The sequence below is a fragment of the Nesoenas mayeri genome (assembly GCF_963082525.1).
Source record: "Nesoenas mayeri genome assembly, chromosome: 1".
Lineage (NCBI taxonomy): Eukaryota > Metazoa > Chordata > Aves > Columbiformes > Columbidae > Nesoenas > Nesoenas mayeri.
This window is the reverse complement of record NC_137541.1, coordinates 7,866,105-7,887,579: the sequence shown is the minus strand read 5'-3', so window position 1 is coordinate 7,887,579 and position 21,475 is coordinate 7,866,105. Positions and strand designations below refer to the sequence as shown.

Below are 21,475 nucleotides of genomic sequence, written 5' to 3'. Positions count from 1 at the left end.
CCATCTAGTTGTGGCATCCTACATCCCTTTGATTAGATTAATGCTGAAAAATGAGTATCTTGACCTGACTGCGCAAAGTAGCAGTTTATAGTGACTGTGGCACCACCTAATGAAACTGGATACGTTAAGTCAATCACTCTGACACACTAATTCTTTAGGAAGCTTATGGTCCACACAGTCCTTCAGGGGGTTTTTAGGTGACCCACTCCACAAAAGACATTTCCCTCACCTTTTCCCTTCTGCTCATTTTTTTCTACATTAGGAACATGCAGTTGCCTAAAATCCAGAGACACAAATTCCTGCTCACTTAATTCTGAACAACTTTTTAACTGACAGGTCCCTCAGATAAGCACACCCCATGGTTAGAGTAACGTTTTGGGATCAGGGCACCCTTTTTTGCTAAAACCACTACAAATGGACAAACAAAAACTCATTACAATTGGATTTTGTTATAGTTTTGCCCTTTACATAAATCTACTCTAGCACACGTGCTTTAGTTATAAATGTAGTTTCTCTTCCATTTTATCTTCAAGAGGTCCGAGTATTTCTATACATTACACTGACTATATATGAAGGAGGTTTTGGGCTTCCTAACTCTGGTCACCCAACACCTTAGAGACCAGCACGCTGTAACATGAAATCAGGAGACCTTCATACTTATTATAATGTGAACTTCGAAGTGGAAGGATGAGCCAAGAAGCACTAAAGTGATACTAAAATGTTGAACTTCCGCATCCAGGTTGAGTGATCATTCCACCCTGCTCACACTTCTGGCAATCGGGATGAAGCAGACTGGGCACAAACGAACCTTTCTGGTGGTCCTCGGGGAGCCCGACAGACCGACCGCAGAACAAGACGGCACAGATTTAACTACTGGATTCTATTGAGTCCTGGCATATTTGCTTCCAGAAAGTCAGTTTTGAACAGTGAAGGAAAAAAATAAGACTCTTTCCTCACACCAAGGTTGGCAGAACTGTCCAAAACTACTTGGAGGTTTCATTGCAACTCGGCAGAGCCAAAGCAACCAACATTTTATTGTCTTCAGCAGGAAGACGACGCTGTAAGGAGACACCATTTTGGCTGAAGGTTTTCATGCACCTCTTCATTCCCTTCCCTGTGGTTTCCAATAGTGCAAATGTTAACTATTTGCAAAAGAGACAAAACTCCTCATTTCCATGGATCCCATCAATTTGCTTGATTTGTTTCCCATCATTTATGCTGGTTTGTATTTTGATAAGTTCCGTGTTTTCCTCCCCTATGCAGTGGCAATTTAAGAACTGGGTTTTTTTCTGTTGAGATAAAAACACCACAGAGGGCAAGAACAGGTCTTTCTACATGAGCTTTTCAGCCACAGGTATTTTCAATCCCATTTCAGCCTCCAAAGTATTCACAGGCATAGATAAATTTGTATTTGTAATAGATTTATTTTGAGATGCGAAAATCCATTATATACTCCTCTTTAAATTAGGTTACATCCATCTCAGCGCTTTCTAGCACAATACTGTACAGGTTCAAATTATTATAATAAAGAATAATCACGACAACACCTTAAAAATGAACAAATTCTATAAAACCAAGTGACTTGGGTACACCAGGAGCTACATCTATCAGACCTAAATGATCTGTTTTAAACCTCATCCACATCTGGCTAAAGCAAGAAGTTACATAAGCCATCAAAACTTTAACATCAGATTAGCGTGGTCACAAGGGCAGCAATAAAACTGCCATCTGGAGAAAGAGCAGGTTCATTTAAATGCTCGATGAATACAGCACTACTCCATTTTGCTGAAAGCTTCTCAAACGGCTTTTTTAATCTATTAATTTTGTGATGTATCGTATATGGTGGACGAAGTATATACAGGCTCACAGTACTTTAATTATCAGCATATATCCCATATATCCCTTCTGACTTCAGTGATTCAGCCCTGTTCTGTGGGCCAGCCATAACACATCGGGAAATGTTCCTTAAAGATCTCATAGCAGCAGACACACCGGGAGTTCTTTAATGCATCCATCTTGTTAACTTATAAAAATTATTTTTCTAAAGCAGATTAAAACAAGATTAGCGAGTACAAGGCAGGATAGGAGTTTTACCCTTTTGCCATTGAATTAACGAGAAAAAGCCTGAAAACCTCCTTCACTGGATGTAAGAACGAGCATTATTTGGGCGGGAAGAAACCGAATGTGTTCGGCAGGTGAAATTCCAGAAGATGAAGAATTGGAGGGTATCACTCAGTTAATGCAGTCCATAACGTGAATCTGCAGCGTGTCCAAATCGGGTAGAATTTCTTCACATTTAGGACATGAATACATTGAGATATTCTGTTGCTCTGGCCAGTCTTGACTACCAGTTCCTGCAAGCAGAGGAGATAAATGATTACCTGTTATATTACTTGATTTTTTCACTCTTTTTTTTGTGGAGGAAAGAGGATTGGCTGTTTTCTCCTAACAGCCGGAATATCCAGAATAGGGGAGCTGGGGAGCTGCTTGCAGCCAAGCAGAGCTGTGTTAAACTGAACACAGCAGGGCCCGGCCCTGTGAGCTCGCAGTACCTCTTTGGACAAGGCGAGGTGAGTGTTCCCGATCCGGTGCCCTGGCTCCGTGGCGATTCTGCATCTCTGCCAAAGCGTTTCTGAGAATAATAATTGTAATAATAATAATAATAATAATAATAATAATAATAATATTAAATCAGTCAAGGGCTCTGAAAATTGACCGAGCAAAAGGTTATCTTCCCTTTGTCTCCAGAAAATGTAAGAGGTTTCAGAATAAATCAAAGGATTCGCAAGTCAATCATGTCAACTGGTCGCACATTTAGTTTGGAACTGCTGTTCAGGAACAGGGCCTAGAAACGCTGCTGCTGTGTGAGATTGTGGCAGGGCCCTGCTGAAATCGGGGTCACACAACTGACAGTGGCAGGATTTGGGCGGGTACACGCTGAGGGACCTGGGGCACAGTCCTCTGGAAAACTCCAAGGACTTGTAGCTATTCAGAGCAAACTGCAGACGTGAACAAAGTAGAGAAGCAAGTTATAGCAGAAAAAGGGTTCAGTGCACAGTTAATGTGAAATTTAACTTCAAATTTTGGGCATTTGTACCCATGGCTTCCAAAAGACGACCAGAGGACAAATGGCTATTATTTCTTTTTTATCTTTTACAGCTAAGAGTACTAAAATGGTGCAATTTCGGGGTATCACAGTACTTGAAACTATGGAGAGTCACTCCTGCCACCTGGAGAAGCAGCAAATATCCCTGGCACACACGCAGCAAATTTAGCTGCAGATTCACGACTAAAATTAAGGCCAGAACCCAAAGAAACTCAAATGAATCAGCATGGAGAATTTACCAAGTATGAATCATCTGAAGTGAAAACTTGTGAAGGCACCCAAGTAAGAACTAACACACCTTACAGAGATTCTATCACAAAATTAAAATGAGAAGTCAGTAATTTCTTTTTTTTTTCCTCTTTTAAAATTCAAATTAACCAAGAAATAAGTGTCTGCAAAGTTGTTTGCACTGTCCTGCTAGCAGGACAATGCTAGTCAGCTTCAGCACATGGGGTAACAAGACAGTTCAAAGGTAGATCAGCCAAAGTCTGTTCTCACCGGCCAATATCTTCAAGGTTTTGCTGCTCTTTTAGCAGGTATGCCAGCTGGACAGCCAACTGCTCCTTCTCCTCATGGATCTTCTCTCTTGCTGCCCTCTCAGCATGGAAGTCAGAACAATAAACCTCCATCTGATTGGAGAAATGAAATCATGCCGAGAATTTGTAATTTAGACTGATCCATAATCATATATTATACCAAAATAGCAAGTCTGTGTCATAGCCTGCATGTACCCTGAACACTCCTACAGCACCTACATGCTGCAAAGCAAAGACCTGCACTACTTAAAAGGTGAAGAAGACTCAGTAGTTTCTGGATTCTGTAAGAGATCCTTCAAGTGTCTTATCTGGGACAGTGCTACCGCGCTCTGCTGTGCAGAGGCAGAAATGAGGCATAAACAAGCAGTGAGGTGACTTGACCGATGACATGGACAAATCTGTGGCACAGATGGTGGAATCAGGCCAAGATGCCAGTTCTGTGCCTTTTTAGCCACTGTTTATATATACTGGTTTGAGTAAAATCATTCCAAAACATATGCAGTGATTCTTAAGGCAGTGGTTTTAAATACATAAACATGTCTATTCCCAGCTTTTGTTGATTGTGCCAGACTCCAGCATAAACAGCTCCTCCTACAGAACCATAGGATATGGCAGTAAAGGCTCTGCAGGGATCTGCAAGGCTGAGTGAGGGAATTGTGCTTTGGAATTGAGGAAATGTATTCAGTATTCCAGAGTGAACCGTTAAACAGCTCCTTCTGGTTTCCGAACATTGGCTGGGGGAACAAGGCAACTTCTGAAGAGCCGGTACCTGAGCACGGAGCACAGCCATGGTCTCAAGGTCCTCCTCTTGTTTAACAATGAGCTGCTTCATTTCATCTATCTGGAGTTGCTTTGCAGCAAGGGCTTGTTCTGCCAGCTCCACCTTTGCATTCAGTTGTTCCACCACAGCTTTATCCACTTTGTCCAGCTGCAAGGAAGAACTATGATTATGAGATGAACTCAGAATACAACACTGCTTGAAGTGAAAGTTTATTTTTGCTCCTCCCACCCTTGGAAAAGCTTCCAACTTTGGTCATCAAAGGGACTTGGACTAAGACAGCAGTGGGGACTGATATTTTAATTTAAAGGTTAACTTTTGAGCTTTCGAACTACACTGTATTAAGTTAAAATAGAACTTCCTAATGGACTGTGCAAAAGATGTTCTCCCATTTTCCAGAATGATACAGAAGAATCTGGCACTTCTATGCAGCCTCAGTTATGAGCAGGACTCTGACAGACATTCTGTTTAAGATTACAAAAATGTTTAGAGGTCTGCCCTCCCATATTTACTAAGTATGCTGCATACCACTGATCTCTAAGGACTGGACTCCATACTGCACTGCAGATTAGACCTTATCTAGAAAACACCAGGAAAGTACTGATGTGTGGATCAACTTTTCTATAACTGACAGCACAGGACCTATGTTTATCAGAGCAATGCTGCTATGTTGCATTCTATATTATGTGGAAGGGATGACAGTTGTTTCCTGCCTAAATTTGTTCCTAGGTACATTCTTCCTTCTCTTCCCACTCCCCCCTAATTAATTATGATTTCCTCTTGTGATCAATTTACCTCTTTGAGTTTCATTTCATTGATTGTTTTCATTGCCTCAGTGAGCTGAGGAAGGAGTTTGCCATATGCATCCTGCAAGCTACTATATCTTGCCCTGTTTATGACAAGAAAAGAGGTGAAAGTTTGAAACACTTCATTATTTGATATCTCAATAATCTGTCAGAATTTAGAAAAAAAACAAAACAAACCACCACCAGCTCCTCGCACATGATTTTGTATTTCTTATAAGATAATGCTTCGTGTCTCAACATTTCTCTTCCCACGAGCTGTGTGCTGCACTACCCATGGACTGAGTCCAAACGAATGTCCTCACTGATCGTCTGTGTTTCAGACTGAAGAATCCATCACCCAATATTTTTATATCAAGCTCACAAATTCTGTTCAAAATGTAACACCTCTCTTAGGAAGATATCCAAGTCTTGATTCAGAGACTTCAAGTGATAAGATAATACGCAGCTTCTCCAGCAGCTGAAGACAGGTCTTTCAGGCAGTTCAGCCTTTCTGTACAGCTTGGACTGACATTTTCACACTCGTCACATGGATTGTACATGACAGGGAGCAGGGAGACAGAGCAAACAGTGTCTCTTTACTTCAGCTTCACTGCATACTTACGTCTCTGAGTTGCAAATGTATTGTAGGGACCGTAGCCCTCCTCATTTATGTCACTTTCCCATCATTGCCACCACCTGATTTCAGATTCAGTTCCCCTTTGGCCAAGTTCTCTTGGATTTCCCTTCCTCATTGACAACACATCACCAAAATATAATATAAAAATCAAATAATACTCACTTTTCTTCCTGTGTCTTGGTTTGTTCCAGCTTGACCTCTGCCTGCACGCTCTCCACCTGAAGCTCCAGCTTCTTGATGCTGTGTATTAGCTGCTGCTTCTCTTCCAACTCTGATGCAGCAGCCAAGCTTTTCTTTTCCATTACTTGGCACCTGACAGAACAAGTAAAAAAGTTCATCTCTCCTGTTCACCTTTTCCTGATGGATTTGTCACACTAGGCAAATTACAAAAAGAATATTTGTGCTGTTCACTTTAAAGGCTTGTTTTGATGAAGAACAAGGAAGGACAAAAATTAATCTACATGCGACTATCAGAAAACAAAGCTACTGAAATCAACACTTACTGTCTTACTATGATGAATCTCAAAGAACTGGAATTTGACAGAAAACTAAGCAACTAAAGTGAGGGTCTTGTAACCACTTTTTATTACCTATACAATTGGTCTTCAAAAGCACAGACAGTTCATGTGAAAAGGGTCATAAGCAGGTCCCTTAGCTTCTTCCCTAAGACTAGAACAGGGATTGATTACGTGAAGCAGAAAACAGGAAAGATTTGCCTTTAAATCAGGAAGGGTTAAAAAACCAAATCTTAAAATTCAAGGCACTGGGGTTCTATTTGTAGAACTAGGTTGGCAGCTCAGATTTTCTCACAATTACTGCATTTCTGTACTTTCATCTTCACTTACAAAGAAGGAACAACCTTTTACAGAATTTCTATGTAACAGATACTCAAGCTGGTATTTGTAGAGCTGGTGAATTTCCCAAAGTGGGATTTGTCATAGAAATATATACTGGGAGTCACGGTAGAACTTTTGTTCTCCTGAACCTTACTTTTCTTGAAGTTTCTTCTGAATCAATTCTGCTTCTTTTAACTTCTCATGGGCTTCCTGAAGCTCTTTAAACAGAGCACAAACTTGCAAATTCAGGGCTTCTACTTCACTGCCAACCTTTTAGAGAAAAAATAAGGAAAATTACATTTGGACAATTCAAGATAGCAAAGTTGCAGGCTAAGAGATGTCAGCAGGAAGTGTCATTCTTCCTCTAGAGAAAACAGCATCGGTCAGTAAGCACCGCTATACTCTATGCTCAGGAATAAGGCTCCATCCATGAGGCTTCACAATTACTAATTATTGCTAAATACAGCAGAACCTCTTTTTGTCTTAACTCTCTAATAAAATGGTAACTCCATTACCGTGGATTCATGAATCAGCTTTGCAAACCAAGAAAATGGTTTCTAGTAAAACTGTAATCAGTTTTGTTGTGAATTTCTGGCCCTTTCATTTGGCCTTCGGACCACAGGAAGATCACTGAAGGATCCTAAAGACAGCTGAAAAAGAAGCAGGAAAGAAACAACAGCTGGGTTCCCCTCTAGCCCAAGACACAAAGGACACCTCAGTTTCAGTTCTTAAAATACATATCCACACTCCAGAAGGCATGAAATCTTTGACTCCTGCTGGTTTGTAGTCTCTGGAGGTGCATCCTGGAGCTTTCCCAAGAAAACATCTGAATCTCATCATCACACTAGGATCAGTTTAGCTCTCCTTAGTACTGTGATTTTCAGTGATAATGTCTTATTAAATGCACAGAAAGTCTCCAGTCCAGCTTGGTAATGAGCTGGGTGGCTGTGGCTAAAAAGATATCAAGTGTAAACAAGAGCACACTGCTGTCCTTTTTCTGTGAAGAAGAGCTCCAGTTTCTGACAGGGACAGTCCACCACTTCCCCAGGAAACTGAAGCAATCAAAGTTGTTCATCCATGATGACTTGCAAACACTTCAGCTGTCATTTCAGTGCAGAAGTGTGGAATGCAGCCAGTGTGACTGAGAGGCAGACAGGACAAAATTGTTGACTGACAGACGCTGAGGACGCCCTCCACAAACTGACCAAACTAATATCCTTCACCAGTCATACCAAGCAAAAGGGACTGAACATAATGGTGTGAACACTCACAAAGCACTATACTTTTTCTATCTCAGAAGCAAAAAGCGACCATTCGTCTACCATTATAGCTGAAAAACAAGCCACAAAATTACTTTATGCAGTAATCCAACTAATGCAATCACACTCACAGATGAAATAACTGATTTTTCTAAGGTGATGGCATTTCTATTTTGAGAAAACTAGACATCAGTAACAATTGCCTTAACAGAAAACATGTCAACAAATTAAACCATATAACACTGGCAAGAGTCTGACTTCTAATAAAGTCGGACTGTGAATTCCTCATCCCTGGTGGGAGCCATCGAAATTCAAGATATTTTACTTACCTGGAACACAATCAATCCATGCTTCTGGAAAGCAAGTCTGGCAGCCTCACTGCTAGAAAAGGCTATCCTGACTCAAAAAATCTCATCACACAGTATGGATTGTCTCTCCCCTACACTCATTTCTTAGCCTGTCCAGGAAAGGAGTAAGACCTAAATCACAGCCTCTTAGATCTCTGCTTCCGTCAAGCTCACATGCAGCCTCCCAGGGAAGACAGAGCAGAACTGCAGTGGAGCTTTAAGATGACTTGTCTCAGGAGACCTGGCCGGAGTTGATGTCCAGATGCTGTTTGGCAGTAGCTGTGATCAAGCCTCTTCTCCTGCAACTGCTCCTCACTCTCCAGAGCCAAAGCAAGTTTGAAAAACTTTTTCATCTCTCCCAGGATGTCTTCAAATGCAGAGCCCTCAAATGGTCCACACTGCACCCCTACATTATTTCATTAAACATCTATACTTTACAAGAGAGGGACATAACAAGAGCTCCGCTGACAAAAGCCCTCTGAAGAAACCAAACAACACATAAATGGAAAAAACCACCATCACAAGCACGGAACCATGCTGACCTCAATACCAGTACTTAGATGAGGAGCATCTGGCTCAAGCTGTAACTCAGGGAAAGTTGAGATAAAAGCATTGGAAAGAATGAACTGAGACATCATCTACTTTCCTTAGAAAGGACATCTCTTGGCCTGCCCACAAACTGGTCTTGTTTAAGCCAGCCCTGCCCTACAATACTTGTCCTGGCCTTCAGAAGGACATGTGTGTCCAGCAGATCCCACAGCTTATTTGCTGACCCTACACAGCAACTCAGATAACCCACAGTGCCCCATATACAGGCTTTCTTATCTGCCTGCATTATGCAATTGCACTGACCCTGAATGGATCTCTGCTGCTCTGGGAGCTTACGTGCTTTCCTCAAACTGAGGCACCTACAGGAGGAGGCACAAAAATTTAGATGTCTGACTCAGGAGCAGAATCCCAACCTCAACACGCAGTCAAAACCTTCATTGAAAACAACAGGACTGAGTTTGCCTGGAACTGTGTCTCAGTGCAAGATAGTTATGTCCCACCACTGTAATACATCTCACCAAAAACATGATGAAAAAAACAAACCAGGTCCACCTGAGCTCCACATTTGAGGTCTGCTTGACAGTACATTGTCATTGGGTTCTGATCCAAAAGCTGACTAAGCCAGCAGTGAGAAAATTCACCCAGTCTAGAAGAATTTCTGGAGCTAGAAATGACTGCATCTGTCTCAGTTTAGCAGGCATGGCCAGAGCCATGAGGCATACCTGCAGTTATGCCATGCTTCCTTAATTCTTAGCCCCTTTTTGGTGGCTGGTATAATTTGGAACCACCTCTAAGATATGGATTGGAGAGTTGAAAATTCACTTCCATACCCTGTGCAGGATAATTGCCACTTGCTCCCTGAGTGTGCAGGTGTCCATGAGGTTGTTGGCCTCAACAAGTAAGCTGTACATGATTAAATCTCAGCTCAGAAGGACAGATACTTACAGCCTCTGAACTCTCCTCCTCTTTCTGTTCAGTTTGTGTCCCACTCTCCAGGCACTTGCTCACTTCTTTCTCCAGCTTTGACAGTCTGGAAAAGAGAAGGATCCAACAATAATGGATTTGGCATATATTTAAATTGTGACTATTCAAGGATTTAATGCAAATGATGCACTCTCTTTCTAACATCAGAGCCACAAACGAGAGGCAAAATTGAAAGCACAGAGATGCCGGAAAGCCTACACAATCATGGGAGTTCCTGAAGAATACAGCATGTATGTATAATTAAAATAGATGTGTAAGTCTGCAGGTGCGGTGAAGGACAGTGATATTCAGTCCACAGTGATCGATTTTTGTTATGGTCCAAAACTGCTAACTCTTTGGAAATAGGTCAGTCTGTTCCCTGAATCCAGTAATTAATATTGCCTTTGTTTTCCTTTGATATTTTCAGAGGCTGAGATTTCTAAGAATCATTTGCTATTTCTCATTACCTCTTCTAGGAAGATCACGTAGAAGCAATTACTGTGAGACCAACCTTTCAGAGCAGATAATGTCCAGAAAGTCTCACTCTGTCTCTGTGAAGTGGGGATTTGCAACAGCTATTGCTGAGGCAATTTTCCATGCCTGAACAGTCATTCCAATCTGTAGCAAAATAACTGAGCTAAGATGGAAGGTCTCACTGGAAAAACTTTCTCTTAAACAAATTTGGAATTAAATTTATTTTAGACATTTCTAAGGAGCTTTTCTAGCTCACACATTGCTAAATGTAGCCTGCCAATATCACAAAGAAGATTGTAATCCCTGTTTTATACCTAGTGATTTGCTTAAGGCCCCATACGCAAGGTGATTCATATAAAACCAAATAACTACGGAAGAGCGAGGGGAGAGAACATACTCAACTACTCATCATATCATTCTGACATAACCTGGGGAAAGTTCGAACCCAAGAGGAAATGGGTAATTTGTCTTGATCTGTGGTTCTACAGAAAATAATAACAAAACATGGAAACTCTTTTGCCCATGGAAGAGAACCTGTGGTTTATCCCTATTAAGGACTACAACAAAAATAAGTTATTACTACGGAGTGCTCGTGCAATTCCCCATCCAGGTCACACTGATATTTCAGCTTGTCTCTGATCAGTCACGGACTCGGTAACTGCAGCAGCCCTGAAAGAAAACAGCTCCAAATGCTACAGTGCCCCTACTTCATACCTTTCTTTGTGATCCTGCAGCTCCTCCTCAAGTTTTTCCCTCTTCTGAGTTTCATTTCTAAGGCTGCAGAGCAGCTGGCTCACAGTTAGCTCCTCGGACTCCAAATTCTTTGGTTCATCTGCAGGTTTGTTCCTGCTTCAAACCAAACCAGAGGTAAATAACAACAGCTACAATTTTAGAACTTATTCCTAGTTCTGGGACCCAGGCTGAGAGGCCACCATTTCAAATGGTGCTGAAAAACAATGTTCTGAGCAAAGGGCTCATTTCCAAGAACTATGACCTGCCCACAAGCTGCTGGACACAGTCCCTGCGTGTGCAAATGCAGTCCCTGCTTTGTGTGGTGCTCAGATAGTCCCCTTCAAGCTAGGGGAACAATTTAGTGCTTAAATAAGGAAAACAAAAGCAGTCAAGACAATATAAACCCCAGTGAGTTTATTCTGACCTACTTTGCAACGCCTTCTGCAAAGTGCTGGTGTCTGTTCCCAAAATAACATTTTTTTCCAATGAAACATGCAACATTTCTTATCTCTGTCTCATTCCTTTCCATGAAAAGGAGGCACGTTCCACTAAAAATGGTCATCAGAAATTTCCCTTTCAGAAAAAAACCTCTTCAATATTTCACCTCCCTCGTATTCTGTAGCTCTTTTCAAAAATCACATTATGCTACTGTAGGGGTGAATAAAAAGAATAAACACAAAACTATCAGAAAAATAAGGTAAGATAATTTCCTGGTGATAAAATATCATATTCCATTCCCTCCATTTTTATGTCCATCTAGACAGAAAGTCAAAATCCCCACACTATATGGTAAGATGGGTGGATTACACCCACTGAACATTTCAGAAGCTCTGTTGTAAACCAGCATGTGTTTAAAACTTTGCTTTTGTAGTTCAGAACAGAAAGTAAAGCATGGTCTTCTATGCACTCCTGAAAGTGCGTAGTCTTTGGTGAGCAAAATTCAATACCCTAAAGACAGTGTTCAGCCAAGTTATTTTAAGTAAATAGCTTTTATCAGGGGATTTTTAGTGCACCGTTCTACTCTTACAGAAATAACCTGTCCAGAGTGGATCACATTACTCTGAACCTGTTAATAGCACCAGTCTAAAGTTTCAATGCTGGACAAAGACACGTGGTGACACAGAAAATATTTTAAGAGGTACATATACCCCCTGTTCTTGTAGATATGGCCCAGATATTAATAAAAAGGTAAGCAAGTCCCATAGAGAATGTCTTCTTTTGATCAGAATGTTCTCATGAGGCACCACTAATGACAAGTTGAATACTTGCAGCATGGTCTGTGGTCAGCAACTCTCTGTTTCATCTACAACCACAACTTTTTCCCCCCTTCAACTTCTTAACTGCATGCTGAGGAACAAGTTTTCTATGGCACTACATTAAAACCCTGTGACGTAGGGAGTGACAGGGGTTTAAGGGGAAACCTGTACATGAAGCACAACTTTCTGGCCCTTAGCACTTTCTATGTCCTTTTCTTCCAAAAGCAAAGGCCACAAAGAGAGCACAGCCACAACCATCTAGCTGCTAAATTGGGCAGTATCCAAAATGGAAAGTTTAGTAGTATCAGCTGTCCATGTCCACAAGGAGTAAAGGTTCAGCTAGGGGCAAGAAAGTCCCCTGTGCCCTGGAGATGATATAAAGATCAAATTTTGAGAAGTAACCTAAACAGAATGCTGGTATCTTAAGCCTGGAAAAATAAGGATTATGACATTGCACTGTCTGTGTACTCCACTGTGATACACTTTATACCAGCCCCGCATAAACAGAACAGACAGGGCCAGATCTGAAAGATTATAAGACCTCAGATTCTTACCAGCATCGTTATAATTGGGTAGAGGACAGATACTCTATTAGATGGTGTCTGATGACTGCAATGAAGGGAGTCCTGGAGCCTCTATCTTTTTATTTTCTGTTTGGCCTCCCTTAAAAGCCTGAAAAGTTGGGAAGTCAGCATGTGCATAAATGCTTGGTAAAGTGGCTACTCTTGTCAAATAATGAAAACTGGAAAGAAAAATGTCAGAGAGCTGAGAGTCTTTCTGACATAGTAGAATGGAAAAGCTATTGCAACACAGAAAACCAGGATTTTCTAGTGCATTCCTCATAGAAAAAAAGCTCATTCACGTTGAAAACAAAACACATGCCAAAAGCCTGAATCACACACATCACACAAGAACCTACGTACATGTAGACAGCAATGTTACTTGTCATTTCACCACTATTCTCTTGATTTTCCTTTGGAGTTCTGTTTATACCTCCTTCCTAGGAAAGAAAAAACACTATTAGCTTGGTATTTGAATTAAGCAGGACACAGTTTTATTTACTTGAGATAAGGAAGGAAAAAAAATAGGGAAAACTACTATCATGGCAGAATAAATAAAGAAAACACAAAATGCTACAGATCAGTTTCAAGTTTGGAAATTCTTAACTTAAAATACTTCACATGCCTTTCCCTGCGTCATTCCTGGACTGATCAGAGAAGAGGAACAACAATGACATTTGGCCTTCCTCTTTTATCAGCAATTTCCATGGCCTCTCTCCCCTATAAAGATGACTGGGCACCACACAGCACCAGCCAACATCACTGCAGGTGACTTTAAATACAAACCTAAAAACCACTCTTCTGCCACCCAAGAGAATCACTGTTGTTTTTTTTTTTCTCACTGCAAAACTCACTCCTTGATCTTTGTAGGCCAAAAGAGAATCTTTGTTGGTTTCCTGCAGTCTGAAGTTTTCTTGAACATCTCCAAGTAAGTTTTAATTACATTATCTTAATTCGTTGTTGTACGTTTACTTTCTGGAGAGGGATATGCTGTTATAGGGGTAGCGGAGACTTCTATTCTCATATTTCACATTCTGCGGGTGAAGATTTTTCAGATAGAAAAAGAGCAGGAAAAATTAGATTTTTGTGCCTCTAGGGAACACTCTACAGCTTTGCACTTAGTTTTGTTTGCCTGTGTCTCTACATAGCTGTCAGTAGAAAGTGAGCCCCATTCTCAAAATGCCCCCTTTTTATGCATAGGTGTTGCCCCTTAACTAAACCTGGTACTGATGTTCCCAGGAATTCCAACTAAGACTCCACTCTTAACATTTTGAATTAGTCTGAAGTCACCATGTTGTTTTTTCCAGAGGATATTTTTAGTGTGATTGAGGATACCTATGAAATTAATTTACTTTGGGCATAGAAGGATAAAAATAAAAGTCTTTTACAACTAAATCTTGTAACACACAAGTGCTCCATGTCAGGTAATCTAAGAGACTGTGCAACTCCTCTCCCAAATCCACTGTGCCTGTATCTTCTGTTACCGCTGTTGCTGGCAGTTTGCTGTTCCCTCTCAAAGAGGCATAAAGAAGTTTCACTGACATAGATTTCATTTTCATAGATTCACCCTTTCTACTAAAGGAACACAGGGTGCTAAATAACTCACTGTAGAATGTCATCAAGTAAACATGGTCACTCCAATTACACTCACACCTGACTTCCTCATCATTTAGCCTCGTACGAGGAGAAAATTCGGTCTGCAAAAAAAAGGAGGACCAAGCTGGAACCAAAGTTTCTTGCTGCAGGTCGCTGTGTTCTTTTTATTCCCCTTACTTACATTCATCCCAATTTCCACAAAGGAATCCTCTGCTGAGATGTTCAGCTTGACCTGCAGTTCTGAAATGATGGCTAGTAGATCTGCCTTCTCAGCCTGGAGCCGCTGCACCTGGGATTTCAGCTGCCTCACTTCCTTTTCGGGAGCCATGCAGCCCTCCTGGCATAAACAAATCCTGCATTAGCCAACGAAAAGGAGAAAAGAGCCAAGGAGCAAAGAGCCTGAACATAACAATGATGTCCCGCATCCCATTCTTCTTTGCTTAGGTTTGCTTGGAAAAACCCAGTGCACGGATCCCTAAACTGTGCTGTGGTCCACTAGAGAGCAAGAAGTCTAAACTGTGAAACCAAGTTAATCAAACAATGAGTATCGTGCTTCCAGAAAACATGGGCCTGGCTCTCTGAATGCGCAGGTAATTAAGATGTAAATCTTTGCCTGAATCTATGCCTCTCACTAGAACATCAGGTCTCAGCCAACCTACAGAATTATTGTCCAGAATTGTTGTCTTTTTTCACCCTTATTCCCTTTCCAAAATCTACCTATGATTCTAGGGAGAAAAGACCAGTGGGCAGAGGGTTTTTCTGCATATCTCACTTTCAGCCTTCCCCCACCAAACAGCTTCTCTGTACCCCACTTCCATGTACATCTCCCTGTAACCCTTCCCTTCCACAAAGCCTCTGTCCTTCGAAGATTCTCCCCAAACTTCATCTCTCCTTCACCTTCTGCCTCTTCCCTCTCCCCAGGATCCTCAAAACCCTCTCTTAAGTCTCCACATAACCAGGAAGGCTCGTTTTTTTTTCTCTCCTTTAGATGCCTCTCCCCATAATGAAACTTTCCCTGTGAATTTATTTCTTCCTCATTTTGTAATCTGAGCCTTCCACCTTCTGGTAATGCCTTTATTACACCATATACCATCAATGTACATTCTGGACAATTCCTGGAGTCTGAATTACATTCTAATCTATCATTCATACCAAATCTCCAAACTCTTGCTATGCTGACCATGTCTCTCATCCTGCAGTACCACCCTACACACCTGACTTGCTGTAGTCTCTGATTTTGTGGTTAGGCTGTAAGAGGATGTAATTAGAGTCAGCTCCAGTGAGGAAGAGACAGCTTTAGTGTGCTAACAGAGTCAGAGTTTTGAGAGAAACTCTCCTATGAGTGCTGGTTTATCACTAAGGAAGGCAACACAATATATCTCTGATTTACTTTGAGTGAATCAGAGATGTCACTTGACGGCAGCAATGGATTACACTCTATCTCAGTTAATAGTAAACTACCGAGATTAGAGAAATTAGATTAATTTTAAAGTAGCCTTTCTGTTAGAGGAAATTTTTTCTATGTTCTTTCTAAACCAAGGAAAAAAGAAAAAAAAGTAGAACTAAAGCACTCAAGAGAGAAAGTAATTTTGGCTTAAATGACAGTCAACCCAAAAATCATGATTAGAAATGACAATGTTGCTATCTAAATTACAGTTACCACTGCAAAGAATCACAGATGCACCAGTGCTTACTCTATGAAGCTCTTGCAATGAGATTTATTTTTACTTATCCGGATGTTGGATTACTCAAGCAGATTGGATCACTCTGTCAATAACATGTATTCAAAATACAAGAAGTTCCAAAGCAGGTTAGAGGCAAAATAAATCCTCTACTTCCCTTTAAAAACTATTGCAGATTTATGACATTCTGAATTTCCTTGACAATCCTGAAACATAACTTTTAGCCTGCAAAGTAAAGATTGTGTAAGTAATACTTACATAATCATACTATATAAACATGACTTTCTTCCCCCTTGTAACTTATTAACTCATTGGCCAATTTTGATTTATATACTCCAAATTTTCTTATGGAGTTCCATAAAATAGGCAGTCTGGAGAGAAAAGGCGAGTCTACTAGTGTCTCTGCTGAGAAAAAAAGGCTAATACACTCATCACGCAACAGAGAGCTCACACGGTTCCTGGAAGTACCAGATACCAGGACACACCAGTTCAGCTCTACATGAAAGTTCTAATTAAACTCATCTTCGCATGACCATGTGAGATACAAACCAGGTTTTGTTTTAATTGGCTTTGTTCATAGATGTCTTCAGTAGCACCTGCAAAGTGTTGCCTGGCTACTGAGCAATCGCCTGCAACTGGAGAAATGATGTGTTACGGAGCCAAAAGTAAGACAGAGGGAGGAAGCTCCGTCAGACTCAGATGGGGCAGCAGAAGTACAGATCTAATCTGACCTCAGTAAAGAGTTTTCATGAGAGGAGAATGATAGAATAAAAATAGATGGCAGGTATTTTTTTCTTTGCTTACATGTCAACTTCTCAGTGGAAACACAAATACAAAAGCTATTAAATAATCATGAGAGATAATTTAACAAGCAAAGGGCAGGTTTATCAAGAGATACCCAACACTAAACAAAATAAAGAAAGTTAGCATGAAATCTTAATTTCTTATGTCAATAATGTTAATTATTATTAAGTAAATGTTACTTAAAATGTCAATTATCTTGGATGTGGCAAAATTTTCTATTACTACACTCTGAGAAGACTCATTTTGTAAAATAAGTCAGGCCAAGACTGTTTGTTAGAGTATAAGAATAAAAGTGCTAACAAATCTCCAAACCTCGCAGTGTGCTGAAGGGACATGAATACTCCAGACTTTCAATTTAAAATCACATCAATCCAACCAATTCCTTATTTACCATTTCAGATCCTTCTTCTTTTTCCTTTAACCTCTGAAGTTGTTGCTGTAGCTGTTCGTTTTCAATGCACTTGGCTAACAAGCACTGCTTAGCTTCCTTAAACTTTGATTCATAAAATTCTCTTTCTTCTTTCTGCTTCTCTCGCCAGACAGCAAGTTCCTCATATCGATCCTTCATAGCTTGGTTATGCACCTTCATGGCTTCTAAACAACAGCCAGAGACAAGATATTGATTCAAATTAATACCCTGTCAACGAAACAGCAGATTTCCTCTACACTGAGCTCAGCATTCTTCAATGCGTTAGCAATAATTAGGTACAAAATGTGACCCTCCTCATCAAGTATCTTAAATACCAAAGCAAAACTAAACTTATTATAGCTTGTTAGCACTATAATAAATAGCATTAAATCTGCTACTGAAATTACATGCCCACAGTGTCTCACTTCTTGACTTATTCCTAAACCAAAAAGTACAAGCAAGAAGGTTCACAAGAGGTACTTCGTACCTTGCTGTGTGTGTTATTTATGTTATCAGTCCAAATTAAACTACTGAACTGTAAGTCTGAAACTACTGAGACTTGGTAAGGACAACAGACATGCTGGACTGGTAAATTACTGCATGAAAACTGATCTATCAAATCAAAAGTCTCAAATATGCCCAACAATGCTCTACTTGAACATTTGGTTAAGATTTGACTGAAAGCATTGAAAAAAATGTATCTGACAACTTCAGCAAAGTCGGTTCCCCCTGGCTGGGAAACCAGATGTATGTAACTAAGTCACTATGTAACAACGTCAGCCTTACTATTGCAAAATGCTTACAAAATTTTTAGGAAGAGTCAATGACTTGCTTTTTAAAAGCAGCAATCTCAAAGCCAGTTGCTTGGAAATCTTTTATAAATTGTAACTTCCATTATGTCCTGATGTCATATAATAAGCTGCCAACAAGTCCTTCAGGTTATGTAAATAAAGGCAGCTCCGTAGAACAATTCTGCAAGGTATGAGATACAGCAGCTATAAATATGGTCACAAAACATTATCTTATGTGATATAGGAGCTTTTGGCAAAATACCAGAGACACTTCTAGAAACAACTTTCTGGGCAGATACCCATGAGACTCCAAGGCAGAGAACTTGGACAAGGTCCAAAGATTATTCAAGTGGAACACTAGTGTAAAATCACAGCACACAAGATATGTGACTTCATGCTCTGCTGCCATATAAACAGTGAGGTAACCTTGTCTTTTACAGAGAAAAATTCCCAAATCCCTTGAGTTTTGCTCTATCCATTTAAAAAACAACAACAACAAACCATATCCGACACCTAAAGTCCTGAGATCCAGAAGCAAAGCTCTTTCACCTGAAAGGCTCAACTCTATGCATTTTCAGGGAAAACTATCGGTCTCTCCCAGACAGACCCTGCCAAGGCAGCCACTTCCTTTTGAAGTACAGAACATGTTGCTACATCTAAAGGTTCATAATTGTTACTACACACACTGTAGGACAACCTGCTCCAATTCTCCTCTGCAGCCCCTTTCAGACAGCACCCTAACCCAAACTGTTCCAGGCACTGTCGTACCCACACCTCATGATACAGCTATGGCAAAACTTTGTCTGTAGTGGAGCTGCCCACCAGTCCCAAAATATAAAGCAAAAAAGCTCTTAAGAGGTTGATGAGCAAAAACCATATCATACTACAAGATTTTTCACCTTATCTGCTAAAATATGCAGCGCTATACTACTCATATGTGTAATTCTGGAGCAAATAAGTCACCTATAAATTGGGCTGTTCTCCCACTAATCTTCCACATTGATTCAGTTCGATGTGCCTTGTCAAACTGGCCTTGCCACTTGCAGAGTGACTTATGCAGCAAATGCTACCCTGGTACAAAATGTTATCCAGCAATAGCAAATGAGGACTGAATACTCATAGGACAAAAAGAAATTCCACAGAAGCAGCTTGGGGCTTTTGCATTTCAAGATCAGTTCACACGCACGTTCACCTTTTAGCTCATTGTTCTCAGTGATCAGTTCTTTCATCTGTTGTACCATCTCTTCTGGGGTGTAGGTACTAAGGGTGGGGGCAGCCATGCTGTCTGTTCCGTTCTCCATTCTGCTCCTGGGACGCTCTCCATTTTCAGCAGGACGGCTCTTCAACTTGCAGGACATCTCTGAGGTGTCTACTATACGGTTTGCAAAGGGAAAAGTCTCAATTTATTGCCCAGTGTTTATAAAGAAAGCATAATCATACCCTCCGTTTTATTCAGACAAGCAAGCCGCGCGTCTTATCATAACACACAAGCAGCTTCCAACCCCTCTGACCCTGCTACATCAGGGTGTTCTAAGTCTCCATACCCCATTAACCCCTGACAGGACTGCATGAAACAGAGACGTCTCTCGGGCTGACCAACCCTTCCTGGGGAGCCCCTTTCTCTGGGGGTGAAACAACCACCGCCCCTGTCTCACCCACTCTCCCGTTTTTCCCTCACCAGCCCTGGGCGTCCGCGGCCTGACAGGATTTGGGGCGCCCGGCAGCTCCCCCCTTGGACACCGCCCGGCCCGGCCAGGCCCCGCTCGGCCCCCTGACGCTGCGTTTCACGCCGGGATCCCATTTCCGCCCACTTTTAACTTTCATTTTCGCTTTCTTGTCCCTTTTCTTTCCTTCTCCACCACAGAACTGGCACCCTGGCGCGGTACGGGCTGAGGCACCCGCCTCTGCCCAGTCACAGCCGCCCCGTCCCCCGCCATCACCACCTCCTTCCCGGGGGCGGCCTCCGGGCGCCGCAAACCGGCGTTTCCCGCTCGCCCTTCCCCGGCGCAGGCCCAGCCCGGAGCCGCCGAGTCAGCGGGCGAACCCGCCCACGGAGCCTTACAGCGAAAGCGGCCCCCGCCCGCCGCTCCCCCGCGCCAGGCTCCCTTCGGGGGCAGCCACCGCCGCTCCCCGCCCAGCGCCTCCCCGCTCACCCCCCTCACGGAGCGCCCATGGCAGCGGCGGCGGCCCGGCTCAGCTGACTGCCCGGCCCCGCCGCCCCGCCTCCTTCTCCTCCTCCTCCTCCTCCTCCTCCGCGGGGACTTCCCGAGCTCCGGCCTTCCCGCCCACCGCCAGCCCGGCCTGCGGGACCCCGGGTGCTGGGTGTCCCTCCGCTGCCCTCGCCCTCTCCCGGGCACGCAGCGCCCGCCTTCCCTCACACTGCCGCCGCTCCCCGGCCCGGCCGGCCCAGCGGGAACTGAAGGAAAATCCCCCAAGATGAAGCAAGGTCGTGTGGGGAGCAGGGCCTGTCAGGGGTAAACGATGGATCTGCGCTGGATCCGTTTAGCTTTCAAAAAGTAAAATGTTTCATTCCAATTTGAGAAGGAGAGACTGGAGCATATGGTGGAGCGGAGGGCAGCACCAAGAGGGATGGTTATGTGGACCTGCAGGAGAGAGGCCAGAGGAGCCACAGCAATGTACCCAAGTATTAATCTCTAGTGTCCTGTACAGCAGGACTCACTGGCCAAATGGCCTGGCGAGGTTGCTGGAGCTCAGCTGGAGCCCAAGCGCCGGTGCTGGCAACAGTATTTGCTCCATCTCCAAGCAGCTTCAACAGGTGAAACCACAACCTTGCAGTGGTACTTGCTGCTGACTGTGCAGCACAGATGAGACTTTGTACCTTGTAGATCCTGACACACAGAAACCTTTCTCACCCTTAATTATATCTTAAAGATGGGCATTCCACTTAACGTTACAAATAAAGGTGTATTAACCTGTGCCCATTTAAAATAAGCCAAGCAAAGCCACATTTTGGGCGATGACTTGGAGCACAGAGTGAGGTTGCATGCTGGTTAACAAAGGATGAATTTGTTCCATCAAGCTGGAAGATCCCAGTTGTGTGAGTGATGAATTGCATTTAGATCTGAAGCAGATTTGTGGGCACGAGGAGGGTGCCAGCAATTGCTGTTGACCTTGACAGGCTGAAGGAGTCATTCCACGTGAACATGAGGTTCAACACGGCCAAGTGCAAGGTCCTGCATCTGGGTCAGGGCAACCCCCGGTGTCAATCCAGGCTGGGGATGAAGGGATTGAGAGCAGCCCTGCCGAGAAGGACTTGGGGGTGCTGGTGGATGAGAGATCGTACATGAGCCGGCAATGTGCGCTTGCAGCCCAGAAGCCAATGGTGTCCTGGGCTGCATCACAAGGAGCGTGGGC

The 21,475-nt window shown here is 42.5% G+C and overlaps 1 protein-coding gene across 5 annotated transcripts; it reads right to left on the bottom strand.

Annotated features, from left to right (window-relative positions):
• Nucleotides 1-1,448: 1,448 nt before the first annotated feature.
• OPTN (optineurin) lies at nt 1,449-20,284 on the bottom strand. 5 transcript variants are annotated; one of them, XM_080363405.1, is made up of 14 exons: nt 20,254-20,284; nt 19,293-19,472; nt 17,292-17,494; nt 14,596-14,751; nt 13,182-13,258; nt 10,985-11,119; nt 9,779-9,863; nt 6,833-6,948; nt 6,005-6,154; nt 5,216-5,309; nt 4,412-4,570; nt 3,605-3,735; nt 2,553-2,632; nt 1,449-2,354 (listed from the first exon to the last, which is right to left on the bottom strand). In XM_080363405.1, the coding sequence occupies exons 2-14, from the start codon at nt 19,456-19,458 to the stop codon at nt 2,233-2,235; spliced, it is 1,674 nt and encodes a 557-aa protein (XP_080219531.1). In that variant the 5' UTR covers nt 19,459-19,472; nt 20,254-20,284; the 3' UTR covers nt 1,449-2,232. The 5 variants fall into 5 exon arrangements, with proteins under 5 accessions (XP_080219531.1, XP_080219534.1, XP_080219533.1 ...); XM_080363408.1 differs by having other exon boundaries at nt 10,985-11,116; XM_080363407.1 differs by lacking the exon at nt 20,254-20,284 and adding an exon at nt 20,163-20,213.
• Between the last annotated feature and the right edge of the window lie 1,191 nt (nt 20,285-21,475).

Coding starts and splice junctions, on each gene's coding strand:
- OPTN (XM_080363405.1), bottom strand. CDS start 19,458: ATGTCCTGCAAGTTGAAGAGCCGTCCTGCTGAAAATGGAGAGCGTCCC. Junction 13,259..14,595: donor TTGTGGAAATTGGGATGAAT/GTAAGTAAGGGG, acceptor TTTCTTTCCTAG/GAAGGAGGTATAAACAGAAC. Junction 11,120..13,181: donor AGTAACATTGCTGTCTACAT/GTACGTAGGTTC, acceptor TTTGGTTTGAAG/CAGGAACAAACCTGCAGATG.